This window comes from Prionailurus bengalensis, chromosome B4 (genome assembly GCF_016509475.1).
Source record: "Prionailurus bengalensis isolate Pbe53 chromosome B4, Fcat_Pben_1.1_paternal_pri, whole genome shotgun sequence".
Lineage (NCBI taxonomy): Eukaryota > Metazoa > Chordata > Mammalia > Carnivora > Felidae > Prionailurus > Prionailurus bengalensis.
Window position 1 is genome coordinate 123,927,339 of NC_057358.1, and position 19,322 is coordinate 123,946,660.

Here is a 19,322-nt window from a genome sequence, read left to right on the forward strand (position 1 = left end):
TCTGTAAGTCGAAAACTGATCTAAAAACTAAAGTTTACTAAAAAACTTCTTAAAAACAAAAATGGAGGGGGAAAAAGAAGGGCGGGAGAGAAAGGGTAAATAAAACATGTAATGAAAATGAGCAGACTTCATTCTGGGAGAGCCTGCAAAGGGCTTGTTTGCATCAGCCAAGAGATCCCATGACCAGAAAGCAATCATCAGAAAGGGAGAAAAAAAAAATTTATTTTGTCCTTTCATAAATTGGAAAAAATAAAAATAAAACCACATGTTTTTGTCTGAATAGCCGTATTTTTTCTGACCTCTCATTCCTACAGACACAGTTCAAGTGTCACCCCCAGCAAGGGTTTCTGCAGCCCCTGGATCCCTGAGCAGTTCATCTGCTCTGGTGTCAAAGCCCCTGGGGTCCCTTGTTTATGTCCCCCAAGCTGACTGTCGCTTATCTGTTCACCAGTCTCCCCCTCCACGTGACAGCAGTCCCACGCTGGGCGTTGGCAGGGACTCACCCAGGGTGGGCCCCTCCCCCTGAGACTTGCCCATCTGTGAATCAACAGCCGTTAAGCCCACTGCTGGGTACTTAATAAACTCTTGGTGAGTGAATCAAGCTGGACATGTATATTCTTACAGACCTCGGCTAATGGAGGGTAGGAACGGTGCAGCCCCGGACAGGGGGAGAAAGGAAATGTCAAACGTTAGTCCCTGTGTTCTCAGGGGTGAGACAGGGACCTCCTAGGTATGTGCCGGGGGCATGAAGGAGGGATGGGGCACACCGATACATGATTCCCAGACCTGTAACACTTGAAAAGGCTTACGCGTTGTTTAGTTCAGCGGCCTCCTTGTACAGAGAGACATCCAAGCTAGAGCGATCAGGGGGCTTGTTCAAGGCCACGCAGCTAGTTTGGCACTGCCCTAAGCTGAAGGGTACCTAGACTCAAGCTAACGAACTCATCTCCACCCCTCGCTAAGTGTGTGTCTAACACTGGAAGTTACTTACTAATGAATAATACTAGCTACTAACTACTATACAGCTGCTGCGTGCCAAGCCCACGCTAAAAATCCCCACATTATCCCCAGATCACTGGTGAGAAGACTAAGATCAGAGAGGAAAGATAACAAGCAACTTGCACCTAAGACCACAGAGGTATTTAAGTCTCAAAAATCTCCTCTGAGCTCTCATACTCCACAATTTCACTCTGATTATCACACCCCAAAACCCAAACTCTGGCCTCATGCTGATCTTTATCACCCAACACTCTAGCTGTCTCACGCAGCAGGCACTGTTCTAAACACCTTCCATGGATGGACACAATCATTCCTCACCAAACCCTAGGATGCGGTACTGCTGACATCCCCATTTTACAGATGATGAAACTGAGGCTTCATGAAGAATGGCAACAATTCGGCCTGTAGTTTCTTATAAAATTAAACATGCAATTACCATTCAACCAAGCAATGGCATTTAGACAAATGAAAACATGTTCACACAAAAACCTATATACGCAAATGTTTACCGCAGATTCTTAATTGTCAAAAACTGGGAGCAACCCAGATATCTTTCAGTGAGTGCAGTACAGTTCAGCGGTTCACCACGGTTAAAAAATGGTTCAGCTGTGGTTCATCCACTCCATGGGACGCTACTCAGCAATAAAAAGAGAACACACATGGACACAACACACACAACCACTTGCACGCTCCATTACGCTCAGTTAAAAAAGCCAATTCCAGAAAGTCACATACTGTTTGATTCCTTCTATATAACATCTTTGAAATGGCAAAATTTTTGAAATGGAGAACAGATAATGCCCCAGGGACTGGAGAAAGCATTGGCGGGAAGTGGACATGGCTATGAAGACAATGTGAGAGATGTCGCTAATGATATTACGTATCTTAAGAGTATTAACCGCAGCACCGGATTCTTGAACCTGCATATGATAAAACCGTATAGAACTAAATACACAAACACAAGTGAAGTCAAAGTAGAGGGCTCTGATTAAGATCTGCACAACGTATCAGCATCGACACACTGCTTGAGATACTATACTATTCTTTTGCAAAATGTTACCACTGGGAGAAACTTGGGTAAAGGGTATGCCAAACCTCCGGCATCAATTTTTACAACAGCGTGTAAATATATAATAATTTCAATTTTAAACAGTCTTGCAAGTCCCAAAGCAGAGCTAGATGATCTACATTTGTTTCATCTAAGATCTGCAACGTCCAGGATCTGGAAAGGCACCCTTTTCACCATACCACACAGCCATTTCCAAATGCAGTGCAAAATTTAACTCTGAGCAAAGGAAAACTAAGAAGCCCTTTTTTACAGAATTCTGCGTTGCCAGCCACTTTGAGCTCTCTCAGAAAATTATCCCAGTTGGTGAAAACCAACCCCTTGCTTTCTCTCATTAAACTGACTTCTGGCCAAAAGATTGAAAATGGGATCCTACCAAAAGTTCTCTCCCACCAAATACTTTCCTTATCCACGCTACCCCACCCTACCGCACTGCCACCATCAGTCAGTACAAACATTTCAGTTCTAAATCTTCCTTGAAAGTAGCAGCACCAATGGCTTAACACTGGCCTTTAATACCAGGCCCCAAATGGTCAGCTGCTACAGAAAAGTAGCGGAGCACAGGAAATGGGACAGAGGGTCAGGGGCTGAGACAGACCCCAGGTCAAGGTGTGACCTTGGCCAGGTTCCTTAAACTTGAGTCTGACTTTTCCCATCTACAGGATGGGGATGTGGCATCGTCCCTCGGAGGTATGGGAAGGATTCAGGAGGGCTATCTATGTGCCTGGCACTAGGATCTCCTCGGGCCTCCCACCGCCTCTGCCCATTTCCCTCACCAAGCTGATTTTATGTTCACCTGCCAACAAAGGAGTCACTCCCTGGAATCACCTCCTCACTAAGGTTGGTAGATAACCCAGAACACTCTCAACTTGGACCCCTTCTATTTCAAACACGGCAAAAAAAAAAAAAAAAAAAAAAAAAAGGAAAATCGCTTCTGGCCACCGACAGCAGCCCAGCAGCTCAGCTCCAGAGGCACTCGCCGCCTGCCGGACTCCGGCTGCTACTATTATTACTCTCCGTTATTAACAATACCTAACAGTGCCTGGGGGTGACTGCCTCCTAATTGATGTCCATGGAGCCCAAAGCGCTTCCGATGTAGATTTCTGGCTACGAATCGCCAGAATTTATAAAACTGCTTTCCCGACAGGAGAAAGGAAAACTGTAAAGTTTCTGGAGGTGCATTTTTCTGCGTTTCCCGGAATCGCACTGCGGGGGAGATGTCGCCGCAGCTGGGACTGGGGGAGACCGAGGGTCACGACTGGAGGGCCCTGGAGGTCAGCAGCGGGACCCGCGCGGGTGCGAGGGTGCCGGCTCACCCGCTGACCGCCTGAGACGGGCCCCTAGGCACTGGAGGTTCTGCGGGAACCGCCGCACTCACCTTCCGTGCTCCTCTTTGCCTCCCGGTAGCGCTCCCACAGGTAGCCTTTCATGTCCGGGGCCGTTCCAGGTGCTGTGCACAAGGGCCGTGCGGGGTCCGCGCGCCGCCACCCCCGGGCCGCGGTCCCGCAGGCACTCAGCAGAGCCGCCGCCGCCCTCGCCCCGGCCCGACGGGCCACAGCCGCCGCCGCCGTGGCCATGCTTCCCGCTGCCCTGCTGCTGGCGGCGCCCAGATACCGGAGCTCTACCCGCGCTCAGCCTGCCGGCGGGCGGCTCCCTGCGTCGGAGCACGTGGCGGCGGCGCGGCCCGCCCCTGTGGCCGCCGCGGGGGCGGGGCCTGGGCGGGGGCGGGGGGGGCTGGTCCTCTCCGGCAGGGGGCGGGGAAGGGGCGTGTCTGAGGCGTGGTCTGGCCCTGTCGGGCAGGAGGCGGGGCGTGGCGGGGGCGGGGTCTGGGCCTGTCTGACAGGGGGCGGGGAAGGGACGGGGAAGGGGTGGGGCCTTGGGCGGGGCCTGGTCCTGCCGGCCAAGGGGCGGGGCGAGGTGGGGCGTGGGCGGAGCGTGGGCGGCCTGGCCCTGGCGCCCAGCCTGCTGTGGTCGCTCCAAGATCCTACCTGTTTCCTCCTCCCGCTCGCCGACTGAGGCCGTCCCCCCAACTCTGACTGCATGGACAAAGTGCCTCTAGCCCAGGCTTCAGGACGTGACCTCTCTCAGCATTAACAGCGTCTGAATTCTGGCTCTCTGCTGGACTGCGGGGGCGGGTCTAGAAGGTCCCTCGGTCCCCAAGATTGGATCTTTCCAGCGCCGCCCAAGAGGGGCAACTGGGCCAAGGCCCCACATGTGGGCTGATCTGTTTGAAAGTCATCCTCTTCCCCCGCCCCCGCCTACTGCACAGCCTAGAAGGCCAGTGCCCCTCCAGAAATTCCTGCCTCGAGAGGGAGGCCCTCAGAATACCGCCACACTGCTCCTGCGCCTGCCTACGTTCACAGGTGCACCTGTCTTCCCTCACATCTGCTAGACTGCACCTGATCTATGCATTGTGGTCCACCAAAGACAAACAGTAACCCCCACGATGCGACATTTCTGTGTGACTGAATCAGACTTGGCTGCTGCAGGAAAGGCCCACTCAGAACCCCGCTGAAGATCGCTGAACTCAGAGGACTCCCCAAGCTCTCGATTACTGTGGTTACTGTTGAGCAGGGTGTTAGTTGGAGTACAGGGAATAACTCAAGGCTGACACACTGCCTGGAAGACCACACTGCCATGTGTGAAATAAGTCACGATTTAAGACAAATAACCCAAGCATTCACCTATGCTTACCTTGTTGGCTGAAGGGATCGGAAAATGCTTTTTGGAAAAAGATGGCCTCTGAGTTAGACCTTTACAGATAACAACTACTATTTATTAAAGGCTTGCTATGTGCATTCTCATGCAATCCCCTCAGTAATCCTGAAAAACAGGAGCTGTGATTTCTCCCATTTTATAAATAATGAAACTGAGGTCAAGAGAAGTGGAATAATTTTCCTGAGGTCCCACTGCTGAGCCCATTCTTCCATCTGGCTTCCTAGTATACTCTGTAGAATTTAGTTAGGTGATAAAATAGCCAATAAAAAATCCTTAACAGTTAATGGGTAACAAATCACTGATGAGAGGCAATTAAAATGTTTCAAGCAGATAGGATATGGGCACCTGGGTGGCTCAGTCAGTTAAGCCTCCGACTCTTGGTTTTGGCTCAGGTTATGATCTCACAGTTCATGAGATCCAGCCTTGTGTTGGGCTCTGTGCTGACAGCACAGAGCCTGTGTGGGATTCTCTCTCTCTCTCTCTCTCTCTCTCTCTCTCTCTCTCTGTGCCCTTCCCCTGCTCAAGCTCTATCTCAAAATAAATAAATAAACATTTAAAAAAAAAAAAGAATAATATAGATATGATATTAAATCCATGGACTCTGGGGGAACCTGGGTGGCTCAGTCAGTTGGGCGTCCGACTTCGGCTCGGGTCATGATCTCACAGTTTGTGAGTTCAAGCCCCGCATTAGGCTCTGTGCTGACAGCCCAGAGCCTGGAGCCTGCTTCCAATTCTGTGTCTCCCTCTCTCTCTCTGCCCCTACCCTGCTCACACTGTATCTCTCTCTCCTTCAAAAATTAATAAACTTAAAAAAAAAATAAATCCATGGACTCTGGTACATTAAACTTACTTTATGGTTTTGATTTATTCCAATTTATCTTTTCTTATTCATGTTTAATTTTAAAAAGTTTTGGTGATAGCAATTATAAATTTTGTTTACAAGGAAAATCAATTCATAAATTCAAAATAAACTATATCAGTGTAAAAGTAACACAATTAGAACTTTAATAGTACTGCTTCAGCATATTTTTAGATATGGAACCCTGTGAGATCAACATTCTTCTACCTACCATGTAAATATGAATCACTTCAAAATTGTTTTTAGTTACAATCTGTTACATATTTTAAAGAACTAAAAAAATCAAGACCTAGACTTTGATTATCATCACTTCTAAAAGTCATAAAAGAAAATATCTCATCACAGAGTTCTAAATAAAGGCAAGTATTAAGAAATTTCAAACACAAATACACCCATGATAATTTTTATACTTTATTAGTATCATTTGAGGTCTTCAACAATTTGGTTTCAAACTGAGATCTTCTCTGCAAAAAACTCTTCTGGGGAACCGAACTGTATTCTGGGCTATGAAAAAGCCACTTTTCTGATATGAGCTCAGATATGGATTCCCAGGGATTATTTGTGCTAAGAGACCCTCCTGCCAAGGTATGCCGGTAAATTGTGGTGATTTGGCCTTTTCCACCCTCACCTTTAGCTGAGACAACCTTTTGCTGTGAAAGCTTTACTACACCATCCATTTTACTCAAAGATAAAACCTTAGAGGAATAATCTTTCTTTTTCATTGAACCTCCTTTTCCTGGGCCATTCCATGGCTCCACATTATCCTGTGTCTTCTGTCGGGTCTTCTCCTCAACAGAAATGGAAACGATGGGTCTCGAGACTTTTTTCCCTTTTCCAGGAGCACATTTTGATTTCTCTGAAATTATATGAGGTTCCAAGTCCATGCTTTTAACTCTCTGTAGGTTATGTGCATTCATGCATATCGTAGAGCTCACTGTATTAGAACTCTGAGCACTGTGGTAGTCTAATTTAAGCAAGTACTCGCATAATGAGGTGCCATTCCTAGAACCCTCGAAATATTGCTGACTCATGCCTTGAGGCCAACATCTTCTACTCCTGATCTGCTCAATTTCCCTCAGAAGTCTGCAAAAGATCGGAAATCATCAAGAGGCCACATGTGTCACGTGAATAGCCAGAAGCAGGTTTCTTTTTGAGACCCAGACCAGAAACTCACTGCAGGATTCCATGGATTGATGAATGAGAAGATCCCAGGTAGGTTGCCCTTAAGTCAAGTGATCTGTACAAATAGCCCACTGCTTCAGTCATGACTTGATGACCAGAGTCATTTATGAATAACTGACCTGCTGGATATTTGAAAATAAGAATATTAGCATTTTTAAAAATTACTCCTGGTTTCACATACTTAAAAGAAAAGGATAAAAAAAATTATAAAAGATGGCACTGGGTGCTTGTTTCAGCAGTACATATACTAAAATGGGAATGATACAGAGAAGATTACGTGAACCATTCCATTATTTTTAAGAAAAGGGTGGCTCAGTCGTTTGAGCAGCCTACTTTTAACTTCAACTCAGGTCATGGTCTCACAGTTCGTGAGTTCGCGCCCCATGTCAGGATCTGAGCTGACAGTGCAAAGCCTGCTTGTGATTCTCTCTCTCTCTCTCTCTCTCTCTCTCTCTCTCTCTCTCTCTCTCTTTCCCCCTTCCCTGCTCATGTTTTCTTTCTCTCTCAAAATAAATAAATAAACTTAAAAAAAAAAAGATGGCATTAGAACATCATCTATTATAGTATTCCTGACAAAAACATTTAATCCAAGTCTAAATATAAGGAAACAATCAGATACAAATTGATTTTGGCTCAGGTCATGGTCTCAAGGTCATGGGATTGAACATCAGGCTCTGTGCTGACCATGGAGCTTGCTTGGGATTCTCTCTCTCCCTCTCTCTCTCTCTCTGCCCCTCCCTCTCGTGCATGCACACACGCACTCTCTCAAAATAAATAAAAATAAACGTTTAAAAAAAGGATATTTCCTAGAACACGTGGGGACACTTGAATATAAACTGCACATTGGATAACAGCCTTATGTAATGGTCAAATTTCCCAGATTTGATAAGTGTATCGTAGTTATTTAGGGGAACGTCCTTGTACTTTGAAGACACATGCTGAAGTATTTACAAACAGAAGTGTCATATCAGCAACTGACATTCAAATAGTTTGGAAAAAAAAATATGGATGGACACGCATGTACGAAAGAGAAAAAGAATGCAAATGTGGCCAAAAACGTTAACAATTGGTGAATATAGGCAAAGGGTCTACAGGTGTTCATTATATAAAGCCAGGTGCCACTGTCAATAATGTAATATAACTCTCTAAAATGTGTTTATATATATATATATATATATATATATACATACATATATATATGACATATACATATATATATATTAACAGTCTAAACTGCAAGTGGTAAATTTATTCATTTATTCATCTACTCATTTTACCCATTTACAAGACCCATTTTAAGGAGCTGAATTTCTACCACTAGTTTTAAACATAATGTAAGGCCAGTGCATATAGGACATCGATTTGGGTGTGTGACAAAGAGACTGCCAAGATCTTAAGGGTAAAAACCACCGGCCCCATATTAATAATAATCATAACAACAATGGTAAATTATGCAATTGCCATCCATCAGGCCTGTGTAATCCCAAAAGGTATAAATGATCACCATTTGTCTATTGTTTTCTCATTTAGCCTTTTACTAGGACACACATCCACATGGTTCAATGACAATGTATAAAGCTATGAAGTAAAAAGCATCTCTCCCATCTCGGTCCTCATCTGTGCAGTCTTCTCCTAACCCGCGTCCTTCCAGAGAACTTTTAGTGCATGTCTATTGTCTTTTAAAGAGGAGAAGACTGGAAGAAGTAACTAGCTCCTGTTCATGGTAGAACAGTCCAAGGTCTGCTTCATCCCCAAGCCCGTGTCCTCCACTGACTGCTACACTAGGCTGCCGCTTCCCTCATCCTGGATTGTCCTTCTTCAGAGGACCAGCCGTGGCTTCTATTTGCAGAAATGTTCTCTTCTCTGTAGCTCTGCCTCATGAGTCATAACCCAGGTCTCAGAGTCTCGTAGGGAGCTGTAGCTATTGGCTCTGCCTAGCAATCTGTGGCTATTTTTCTTCTTTTCGAATTATTTTCATAACTCCCTGTGATGTTATGTCTAGCAGAGCAGAAGGCACTTTCACAAGTGACCCTGCTCTGGATGGCCACGTTGCCTTGGTCTTAACTAACCTTACAAGGTAAAGAGAAGAAGAGAGCCAGAATGTCTCACGCGGCAGCTAAGCAAGAACTCATTCCCCGAGATCTTCTGGATGCCAATAACCAGGCCGCACAGAATATTTATTCTGCCCAAAGCCCTTTAATAGGCTCCGACTTGCCAGACAGACCAGCTACCACTGCCCCAACACACACAGTTTCCGGCTCCTGCTCCTCAGACTCCCTCCTGGCCACACATCTTGGCTCCTCAGGCCCCTGTACCCTCAGGATCCATTCTGCACCTGTATCTATAGCTCTGACCTCAGACACAATCCAGTCCTCTCTTTCTGGCAACAAGTGTTGTAGCTTTCAGGAAAGGACAGCCTTGCCTCAGGCCCAGCCCCAGGCCATCCCATCCTCCCTTGGGATCAGTACTGGCCGGGCAGCACGACCTAGCCTGGTCAGTCCTCCCAGCCCAGGGAAGAAGACAGACCAGGATGGGTTTGTTTCAATTAGATGGAAGTCACCGAACCTCTTCTTACTTGAACTCTTCATTCTCTATGGAGAGGGAATCTAACATTAATTGGGCATTCTGTTGGTCTTTCTGCATACATCATCTCATTTAATCTTCAAAATAACCCGATGGACATTATTACTATCACTTTTTGGCCAGTAAGAAAATTGAAACTCAGAGAGGTTCTGTCCAGAAACCGGCAGAACTGAGATTCAAAGCCAGGTCCCTGGGATCCAAGCACTATAACTTCTAGAGGTAGGTAAAGACAACACCGTTCTCCCTGTTGCAATGGATCCTTAGGAGATTTTCCATAAAAATATAGATAGGGAGGAACCATCAGCTATCTTTTCATTTTGCACTTAGGGACAGAATATGAATCAGAGGTAAGAAAAGTGGGGGACAGGCCTGCCAACTAGGTTGAAAATCTGTCCTCAGATTTAAAACATTTTTTTTAATTTTTTTTTTCAACGTTTTTATTTTTTTTTGGGGACAGAGAGAGACAGAGCATGAACGGGGGAGGGGCAGAGAGAGAGGGAGACAGAATCGGAAACAGGCTCCAGGCTCTGAGCCATCAGCCCAGAGCCTGACGCGGGGCTCGAACTCACGGACCGCGAGATCGTGACCTGGCTGAAGTCGGACGCTTCACCGACTGCGCCACCCAGGCGCCCCTTAAAAAATTTTTAATGTTGATTTTCTTTTTGAGACAGACAGCACAAGTGAGGGAGGGGCAGAGAGAGAGACACACACATAGAATCCAATGCAGGCTCCAGGTTCTGAGTTGTCAGCACAAAGCCCTATGCAGGGCTCGAACTCATCAACCACAAAATCATGACCTGAGCCAGAGTCAGACGCTCAACTGACTGAGCCACCCAGGCGCCCTTATTCTCAGATTTTAAATGGTAAGTTCTCCTCATCCCCCGCCGCCACCAACTTTTTTACTGCTTATATTAAAAATAAAGTGGGGGACGCCTTGGTGGCTCAGTCGGTTGAGTGTCCAACTCTTGATTTCGGCTCAGGTCATGATCTCATGGGTCCTAAGATCAAGCCCCGAATCAGGCTCTGTGCTGTGGAGCCTGTTTGGGATTCTCTCTCCCTCTCTCTCTGTCCCTCCCCCACTCACTCACTCTCAGTCTCTCTCTCTGTCCAAATAAATAAATAAACATTACTAAAAGAATAAAATAAAAAATAAAGTGGTAACTTTACTATTTCCTCTAGAAAAAGAAAGCAAGATCTTTTATCAAGACAATCCTCTGCCCTTTTAAGTATTCTTCTAAAGTACAACCTTTTCTAGTCTGTATTCTACTACAATTTAAGCCTCTTGCTTCCTCTAATATTTGCTGTCACCTAACACGTGGGATTTTCCAATGCCAGCCCTGTGTTTACTTTCTCCCCAGTCCATAGTTGCAATGCAGGTGGTTGCCACCAGCTAACAAGGAAGATCTCAGGTGTTGGTGGAGGTCCTCAAGAAATCGAATCAACTCTATGGACACTGCCCAACAGGGTGCACCCCCCCCCCCACCTGTGCACCTGTGTGGGAATGAATGGGCTAAGTAGAGACAATCCCCTTCTATGTTCTCCACCCAGAAGGTGTCCTGCAAATGTGAATGAGGAAGGAGGATTATGCATTGCCTAGAGGTTCTTTGTTGAAAGTTTTTTTGTTTGCTAAGTATGCATGTCCAAAGTTTCTTCCTCAGAAGTCCTTCAGTTTGAAAAACTAAGCTTGTTTCCTCATTCTTTCAATAAATGTGTGTCTACAAACATATTAGGGAGGGAGAAAGCTATCATTGTCTCAAAGTGAAACGTTGCAACTGGATGTCTCCATGGGCTTTCCATTTCTGCCCTGAAAGGAAACAATAAAAGAGGGTATGTGGGCGGGGAGGAGGATGGAGGGTGTCCTTCGCTCCACCCCTCTCCACTGAGACCATTGGCAGGTCCGCTTACAGGGACCCGGCTGCACATGACAAGCAGCAACCTCTGTCCTCTGCCTCAGTACTGCATGAGTTCATTCCACCGATTTAGGGGCCTGTGCAGATCCCACTTTTGAGTAGAGGGAACAAATTCATTGTTCTCTCTTACACAGGCTTTTGCCCCTACCACTCCACCAAAACTGAAGGTTCCCTGTGACCTCTGTGGCGCAAGGGTCTGCTCTCAAGTTGGTGGTCAGTTGTCAGCCCTGTCCTTTCTCAGCTTCCATGACTTTACCGATTCTCAGCCTCCTTCTAGAGCCAGTCCTCATCTTTCACTACAACTCTTCCCTCTGCCCAGCCCTTAAATACTGGCATTCTTCCAACTTCTATCTCTTGCCATCTTTTTGTCTTATATTCTTCTTGGCTCTTTCAACCATTCTACCAGGTTGACCCACCAAGCATCTGCTAAGGACTCCAAAATAATTTTTCTCCAGCTCAGTCTTCTAGCTCCTAAGCACCAGAGTCATATACTCTACTGCCTACTGAATGTCCCCACTCACATAAGAGATTCAAACTCAACATGCCCTAAATTAGCTCACCATGGATCCCACCCCAACTCTCAACCTATGCTTCCTGTCTTAGAACGGCAACAACTTCATCCACGCAGATGCAATCACCTCTGGTATGGCCATAAACTGGGGGATACCTTTGTTCCCTTCCCTCACCTCCCACATCCAATCAAGCACTGAAAACAGTTGGATTTACCTCTGAAATCTCAAATACAACCCTTTCTCTCTATTTCTACTGTCCTGGTCTCAGTTAACACAGGAGACTCTCCAGTCCTCTCTTACCAGCCCCATCCTCTATCAGCCACAGAGTATTAGATCTAAAATACATTTTTGGTGGGGTGCCTGGGTGGCTCAAGTGGTTAAGCATCTGACTCTTGGATCTCAGCTCGGGTCTTGATCTCAGTGTCGTGAGTTTAAGCCCTGAATTCAGCTCCACACTGGGCATGGTGTCTACTTTAAAAAATGAAGTGAGAGTTGTTTTCTATGAAAAACAGGCTGAATGCCTTGGAATTCTTTCAAATTCCAGGGCAAGACAGCCATAAAGGGTGGAGGGAAGAAAGAGATAGCAACCTAGAAGGATCTTACACAAACCATGACAATTGTCCAAGTTCTCACCCTACAGAAACTAAAACTGGAAATTGTGGGTGATACATTTTGAGAAAGGTGATGGCTAATTCTAATCAGAGGACCCACTCTAAAAAAAAAAGTCTTGATTCTAAATTTAAGAGTTTGAGAAAATAACTATTTATATGTGGAAGTTAAAATTGAAATGCATAGGATGCCTGAGTGGCTCAGTCAGTTGAGCATCCGACTTGATTTCAGCTCAGGTCATGATCCCAGGGTCAAGAGATTGAGCCCCAAGTCAGGCTCCATGCTGAGCATTCTCTCTGTCTCTCTTTCTTCCACCCCCACATGTGTGCGCTCTCTCTCTCTCTCTGTCTCTCTCTCTCTCTCTCTCTCTCTCTCTCTCTCTCTCTCTCAAGGAAAGAATAAAATAAAATTCAAAGGAAGTTTGTCTATGTCACTTACCTGATCTTTTGGATTAAGAGACCTAGTGCTATAGAGGGCCACAGCTGAGCTGAGCATTGAAAACTCCTCTGAGGAGAGAGGACTGACTCACTGTATGGAAAGTCACCCACAAGAGCTTTTGTTTAATTTCTTCCTTCTAAATTTGACAGAGATGGTTGGCATTTCTTTTTTAAAAGAATCCCAGGGAGAGGGAAGTAATGTGAACTTCATCTATCATACTTCTTCCAAAATAAACAATTCAGTACAGAACATTCAGCTTGATATTATGGGATATGAAAAGCCACACTCCCACTGAAATTATTTCTCAATAGGCGGATTTAAAACACTTATCAGAGGAGCGCCTGGGTGGCTCAGTCGGTTGAGCATCCGACTCTTGATCTTGGCTCAGGTCTTGATCTCACGGTTCATGGCATAGAGCCCCGCCTTGGGCTCTGCACTGACAGCATGGAGCCTGCTTGGGATTCTCTCTCTCCACCCCCTCTGCCCCTCCCCCACTTGTGCACATACAAGCTCTCTCATAAATACATAAATAAAAACACTTATCAGAGAAGGAAAACAGTAATACGGTTCTGTATCAGAGGTAGCCTGGAACATAAATCACAAAAATCCTCTTTTCATAGTCAGGATTCGTACTAAAATCTCCAGAATTAACAGTTTTATCAGGTTAAGATTTGTCTTGAAACTGGATTGAAATTGAGAGGAGACAAGCTGTACAGGATATATTACACAGAAAGACTTCATTTCTGATTAAGTGTCTCACAAAACCATGACCAGAAGAGGAAACAAAATGTAGAATTTATTGCCCCACAGACTGTCACCTCAGATTCTCCGATTGACCAAACTCAGTTCAGGCTCTTCTTAGCTCTTTTTCAACCAGGCCTCACTTTGGGCTTCTGTGTTCATCTCTGCGTTGTCCAGTTTTAGCAAGAATCCTCCTAAGTCAGTTTAGCCATCCTCAGTGTCTGATCACCCTGGACATCAGGTTCCTCAGTCCCCATCACAGCCCAGGTGAGGCCTGCCTTCAGCAAGAACCCTGTTAGGTTCATTGAGCCCGAATTCCTTACATCGGACGTTTCCTCTCGGTGAATTTTCTATCCATTGACTCCCTCCCTACTCCTTGGCTATAAATTCTCACTTGTCCATGCTGTATTCAGAATTGAGTGTACTTTTGTACTGAGGCCTCTTTCCCCTATTGCAACAGTCCTAAATAAAATGTTCTTACTGCTTTAAGGTGCAGCAAATACTTGTTGAATGAATGAATGAATGAATGAATGAGTGAATGAATAAATGTACGATAATGATAACACAAGTAATTAACATTTAAAATGCCCTTAATGGGGCTCTTGGGTGGCTCAGTTGGTTAAGCATCTGACTCTTAATTTTGGCTCAGGTCATGATCTCACAGTTCAGGAGTTTGAGACCCACATCAGGCTCTGTGGTGATAGTATGGAGCCTGCTTGGGATTCTCTCTCTCTCTCTCTCTCTCTCTCTCTCTCTCCACCCCTCCTCCACTCATGTGCACACATGCATGTGCGCTCTCTCAAAATAAATAAATAAAGGTAAAAAAGTTAAAAAAACATTCAATCAAAGGTAGGCCCATGTGAAAAGTCATTTGTGATTCTCAGTCACGTGTTACTCCAGGGTCACAGGAATAAGTATGAAGAGGCTATTCTCATACAAACAGTGTCTTACAACAGAATGGGCAGGAAGGGAAGCCACGCTGACAAGACAGGGTCTAGCTGGGCACGGTGTCCCACCCACAAGAGATTGAGAGACGGATGGAAAGACTTCTAGAAGATGGAAAGACTTCTTTCCATTATGGACTGAGTGTGTCCTCCTCCCAAATTCTTTTGCTGAAATCCTAACCCCCAACAGGATGGCATTCAGAGACGAGGCCGTTGGGAGGTAAGTGGGTCATGAGGGCAACCCCCTCGTGAATGGGATCGGTGCCCTCATAAAAGGGGTGTCCGTCCTCCCACCATGTGAGGACACAGTGAGAAAACAGCTGTCTATGAACCAGGAAGCAGGCTCTCTCATGAGTCTATTGCCACCTGATCTTGGACTTCCCAGCTTTCAGAACTGTGAAAAACAGGTATCTGTTGTCTAGGCCTCCCTGTCTGTGGTATTCTGTTACAGCAGCCCAGACAGACTAAGATGCTTTCCTGATAAGACAAGGTAAACAAGACGCTTACATAGTCAACAGGAGTTACCTGCTTCAAAATGAAGGCATTTTTAAAATAAGCCAAGTATGCAGGTCAAAGGGAAAAGTCACCCTCTTCTAATAGAAATATGTCAGCAATTACCTAATTTACACAAGGTGTCACTTAGGCTAATGCTCAGCTGCTTCCTGACGAGTGAGGAATTGGTGAAAGTCCCTGCATTTTCCTTTATTCATATCACTTGTTTATAATATTCAATTGCTTGCTTCCTTTGGCATCTAGAAAAGAAAAATTTAATTAAAGTTTTGCATTCATTCATTCATTCATTCATTCAACAAACATTCAGGGCTGGGGCTCAAAGATGAGTAAAACTAATCCGTGTCTCAGAGAACTTCCCAAGGTAGGAGCAGAGGCGGAAGAGTGAAACAAAGGACCGGCCACTCATGAAGGGCACTAAGTGCAAACCTAAGGGTTCGGGGCTTTCGTGGTGCAAAATCTCCATTAAGAGTATGATGTGGGGGCGCCTGGGTGGCGTAGTCGGTTAAACGTCTGACTTCAGCCAGGTCACGATCTCGCGGTCCGCGAGTTCAAGCCCCGCGTCGGGCTCTGGGCTGATGGCTCAGAGCCTGGAGCCTGTTTCCGATTCTGTGTCTCCCTCTCTCTCTGCCCCTCCCCCGTTCATGCTCTGTCTCTCTCTGTCCCAAAAAAATAAAATAAACGTTGAAAAAAAAATTAAAAAAAAAAAAAAAAGAGTATGATGTGATCTAACATGCATTGTAGAAAATTCCCCTGGATGGACAATGTGGAGGAGAGACTGCAGCAGGTAAGGCTAGAGTCAGGGAGGCCAGTTACTCTGAGGGAAGAATGAGGGTCTGAGGTGATGCAGTGACCCCCAGACGAAAAAGGAGATCCGCTGAACCTGGGCGTTACCGTGAATGTTGTGGCCCTGGTGCTGGGATCATTGGGGCATCGCCCAGTAGAGTGACATGGTTAGAACCTGAGCTCTCAAGTTAGACAGGCCTGGTAGTGACATGGAGGTTAGTTAGGCACAGAGCTCTGCAATCAGACTGCCTGGGTGGTAACCCTGGCTCGGCCACTTAAAGCTGGGCAAGCATCCTAATCTTCTGAACCTCAGCTTTCTCACCTTCAAGATGAGCTCAACAGAACTGTTTTGAGGATTTGACGAGAAAACGCATGCAGTCTTTAGTATAGTGACTGATCGTAAATACGATCAAGATGACCCCGTGGTGTCTGCACTGGGTGAAACAGAAGACGCGTTTCATCAGGAAGAGAGGGTGGACGTGTTCAGTCTTGAGAATGTGGACTCGGAAATGCCCAAATACTTTGGAATACTCAAGTGGAGACACCCAATAGATGATAGGTCTAAGAGGAACATGACGGCAGGCGGCCAGCACCTTATGGCTGAAGCTCTAGGCACAGGTGAGGTTGGGGGGCTAAAATTGAGACCAGCGTCCAAGCACAGCGTCCATGAACTGAACCCAAGGGAGCACCATCATTTGAACAAGAGTCAGTGAGAGAAAGAGGAAACCCACAAAAGAACTGAGAAGGGATCATCAGAGAAGAGATCCAGGAGGGAGGGGATCTCAGGCACCAGGAGAGAGTTGTTTCCGGAAGGGAGTCATCAGCACAGTCCTTACCTCAGCATGAGAAGGCCAACAAGATCAAAAAGTACAAAGGGACACATGTAACATGTTCCTGATGACATTCACTGGAGTAGAGAAAATGGAGCTGGATGGAGGTAGACGTTCAAAGACAGTGAATGGGAAGTCAGGAAGAAACTTGACCTTGAAAAGGTGACTGATGAAAGGGTAGCTGCTGATGAGTGGATACAAAGTCAAGAAAGAGTAGATGACATTTATTTTATTGAGAACATTTACTGTTCCTCTTAAGACAGCTTATTCACTCTTCTCTGTCCTGTTGCTTTTAATTTAACCTCCTTTTTCCAGCCCTCCCCACCCCCATGCTGCAAGGCCCTCAGGATCCCACGGATTATTTCTGTAGTGCATGAGCGCTGTCTCGAGGGCACCTGGCCACCGGGACAAAGGATCTACACATGTGTGAGAGGGGAGGCGAGTCGCACAGCAATATCTCCTGGTCTTAACTAATGCTAAGAAAGATGTGGTCACCTAAGGACAACCTTCCACAAGGAAAAAGGCTTCCTGTTATTCCAGAAGGTTGATCGTTGCTAATGAGACCTGGGCAAAAGGCATCCAAGTATGTATGGTCAGGCTGTCTGCCGCAGAGGCCCCCCTGTGGAACGGACTAGCAATATTAAGCGTCTGTGATTCACACCCCACCCGATGTGGACTTGTGATGGGGCAGCCCCAGGCAGCACGGATGACTCAGTCAGTATGCTAGTGTTTAGATTTTTCTTTTGCGAGGCATTGGTTTCACTGTCAAGCTGTTTGCTTCTCTAAAGAAAGGCCTGTCTCTGTTCACAGGTGCGGGTCTTAAGGGGAACGAAAGGAGGCTTATCTGGTATCCGGCACCTAAACAATTACCTGATGCGGAGCAAAATAACAATACTAAGAACCCCATTTAATGAGCCCTTTTGGGATGTGCCAGGCTTTCCGCTAAGCACTTCACAGACGGGATCTCTTAGGCCTCACAGTCACCCTGTGAGGAAGACACTATCCTCACTCTCATTTTACCAACGGGGAAATGAATGGGACAGCACCTGTAAAGTTAACCCTAACTACGTGCTCATTTGGGCTACGCTTTTGAAGGTATACTCCAAGAAAGACTAAGTGCCCATTGGCAACCTCTCATCCCTCCTGGGAGCAAAAGTGGGAAGAGGTTGCCTGCCTGGGGAGAGGTAAGACGGAGAACAGAGAGCGGAGGGACAGAAACTACAAAAACTCCACAACTTTGGAATATAACCCAGAGCATCTCCAGCCTTCAGGTTGGCTGACTCGGCCAACCTGAGAGGGTGTGAGCCAGAGCCAAAGGAAGGGTGGGGTGTATCAGCGTCTGGACTCACACAGAACCTTCTCTCAACTAGTGGTAGATGCTAACCCGGCAGATGCTAATGCTGATTCCACCCATAGGATGAAACCTATACCCCTCTCCCAAACACAGGAACTGACAAAGAATCTCTCCTTGACCAAACTCCGCTCACAGCCTTCTCACTCTTTCTCAAACAGGCCTTAACTTTTAGATGTCTGTGTTCATTTCTGCACCATCCAATTTTAGCAAGAATCCTGATAAGTCCATTTAAAGAGGACTCCCCACCCCCTGATGTCTGATCACTGTCAAAACCGGGTTCCTCATTCCCCGTCATACCCCAGGTGAGGTCTGATCATGCCGGCCTGCTTTCAGCAAGCATCCTGTTAGGTCGGGGGCACCTGGGTGGCTCAGTCGGTTGAGCGTCTGACTTCAGCTCAGGTCATGATCTCACGGTTCGTGAGTTCAAGCCCCACAGGGCTCATTGCTGTCAGTGCACAGCCTGCTTGGGATCCTCTGTCCCCCTCTCTCTCTGCCCCTCCCCCACTTGTGCTCTCTCTCAAATATAAATAAACATTAAAGAAATTTAAGAAAGCATTAAAAAAAAAAAAAAGGAATCCCCTTAGGTCCATTGAGCTTGAATCCTCCTCACCCCCGAGGTTTCTTCTCAGCAATTTTCCATCCACCGATCCCCCCCCCACACAACTTCTCTTTGTATTGGGGGTTGTGTCCAATCTCTCCCCCTGCAAAACCTCACTGCAGGACCTGAAAAAAAGTCCACCTTATCTTTCTTTAACAAGTGTTACTGAGACAGGAAAAGCAAAGGGACTCCATGAGAGAAAAAGTTGTTTTTTTTCCTTCTTTTCTGGCTTTTATTCTTGCTAGGACCTGCACCCCTACCCACTCTACACATGCCTCGGAAGGCAAAGAGCATATGTCCTCCTTGCCAGGGACAAGGAATTAATGATTTCTCAGGAATAGATAACATCTAAGGACGGGCCAGGCGAGAATGACCAGAAGAAGCCATCACGGGTACTCCAGACTACCAGCGCTAGACATCTCCACGCCAAGGACCCCTGGCTCCAAGAACTAACACCGGGGCCCTCATCTTTGATCTAGCTGGTTCCTGGATGCCTGAGGGGACACTTACACCAGACTGCCATCCTCAGTAAAAACTCCCAGACCCCAAGCAAAAACGAGACTTGTGCTCTTTTCCTTTCCAAGTCTCCTGGACACCCCATCTATCTGTCTGTCTGTCTGTCTCTCTCTATATATACATATATATATATTTTTTTTTTTTTCCAGTAAACTATGCTTTCACCT

General features: G+C 46.2%; 2 protein-coding genes and 1 long non-coding RNA gene across 4 annotated transcripts in view; 1 reads left to right on the forward strand and 2 right to left on the reverse strand.

Moving 5' to 3' along the window:
* The window catches only part of NT5DC3 (5'-nucleotidase domain containing 3), an 88,249-nt gene extending 84,516 nt beyond the window's left edge, over nucleotides 1–3,733 (reverse strand). Inside the window, exon 1 of one of the 2 annotated variants that reach the window (XM_043562354.1) lies at nucleotides 3,444–3,733. In XM_043562354.1, coding sequence (XP_043418289.1) covers nucleotides 3,444–3,642 — 199 coding nt within the window. In that variant the 5' untranslated portion in view covers nucleotides 3,643–3,733. The remainder of the gene's footprint in view (nucleotides 1–3,443) is intronic. The other variant, XM_043562353.1, reaches the window with a different exon arrangement.
* On the forward strand, nucleotides 3,641–4,081 carry LOC122473682 (putative glycine-rich cell wall structural protein 1). Its single transcript, XM_043564297.1, has one exon. It carries the CDS (start codon nucleotides 3,641–3,643, stop codon nucleotides 4,079–4,081), a length of 441 nt encoding a protein of 146 aa, XP_043420232.1.
* Nucleotides 4,082–6,042: 1,961 nt separating this feature from the next.
* Nucleotides 6,043–19,322, reverse strand: part of LOC122472614 — a 57,586-nt gene continuing 44,306 nt past the window's right edge. The window contains exons 5-6 of the long non-coding RNA XR_006294480.1: nucleotides 15,180–15,313; nucleotides 6,043–6,946 (exon numbers count right to left, since the gene is read on the reverse strand). This is a non-coding gene — a long non-coding RNA (uncharacterized LOC122472614). The remainder of the gene's footprint in view (nucleotides 6,947–15,179; nucleotides 15,314–19,322) is intronic.

Coding starts and splice junctions, on each gene's coding strand:
- LOC122473682 (XM_043564297.1), top strand. CDS start 3,641: ATGCTTCCCGCTGCCCTGCTGCTGGCGGCGCCCAGATACCGGAGCTCT.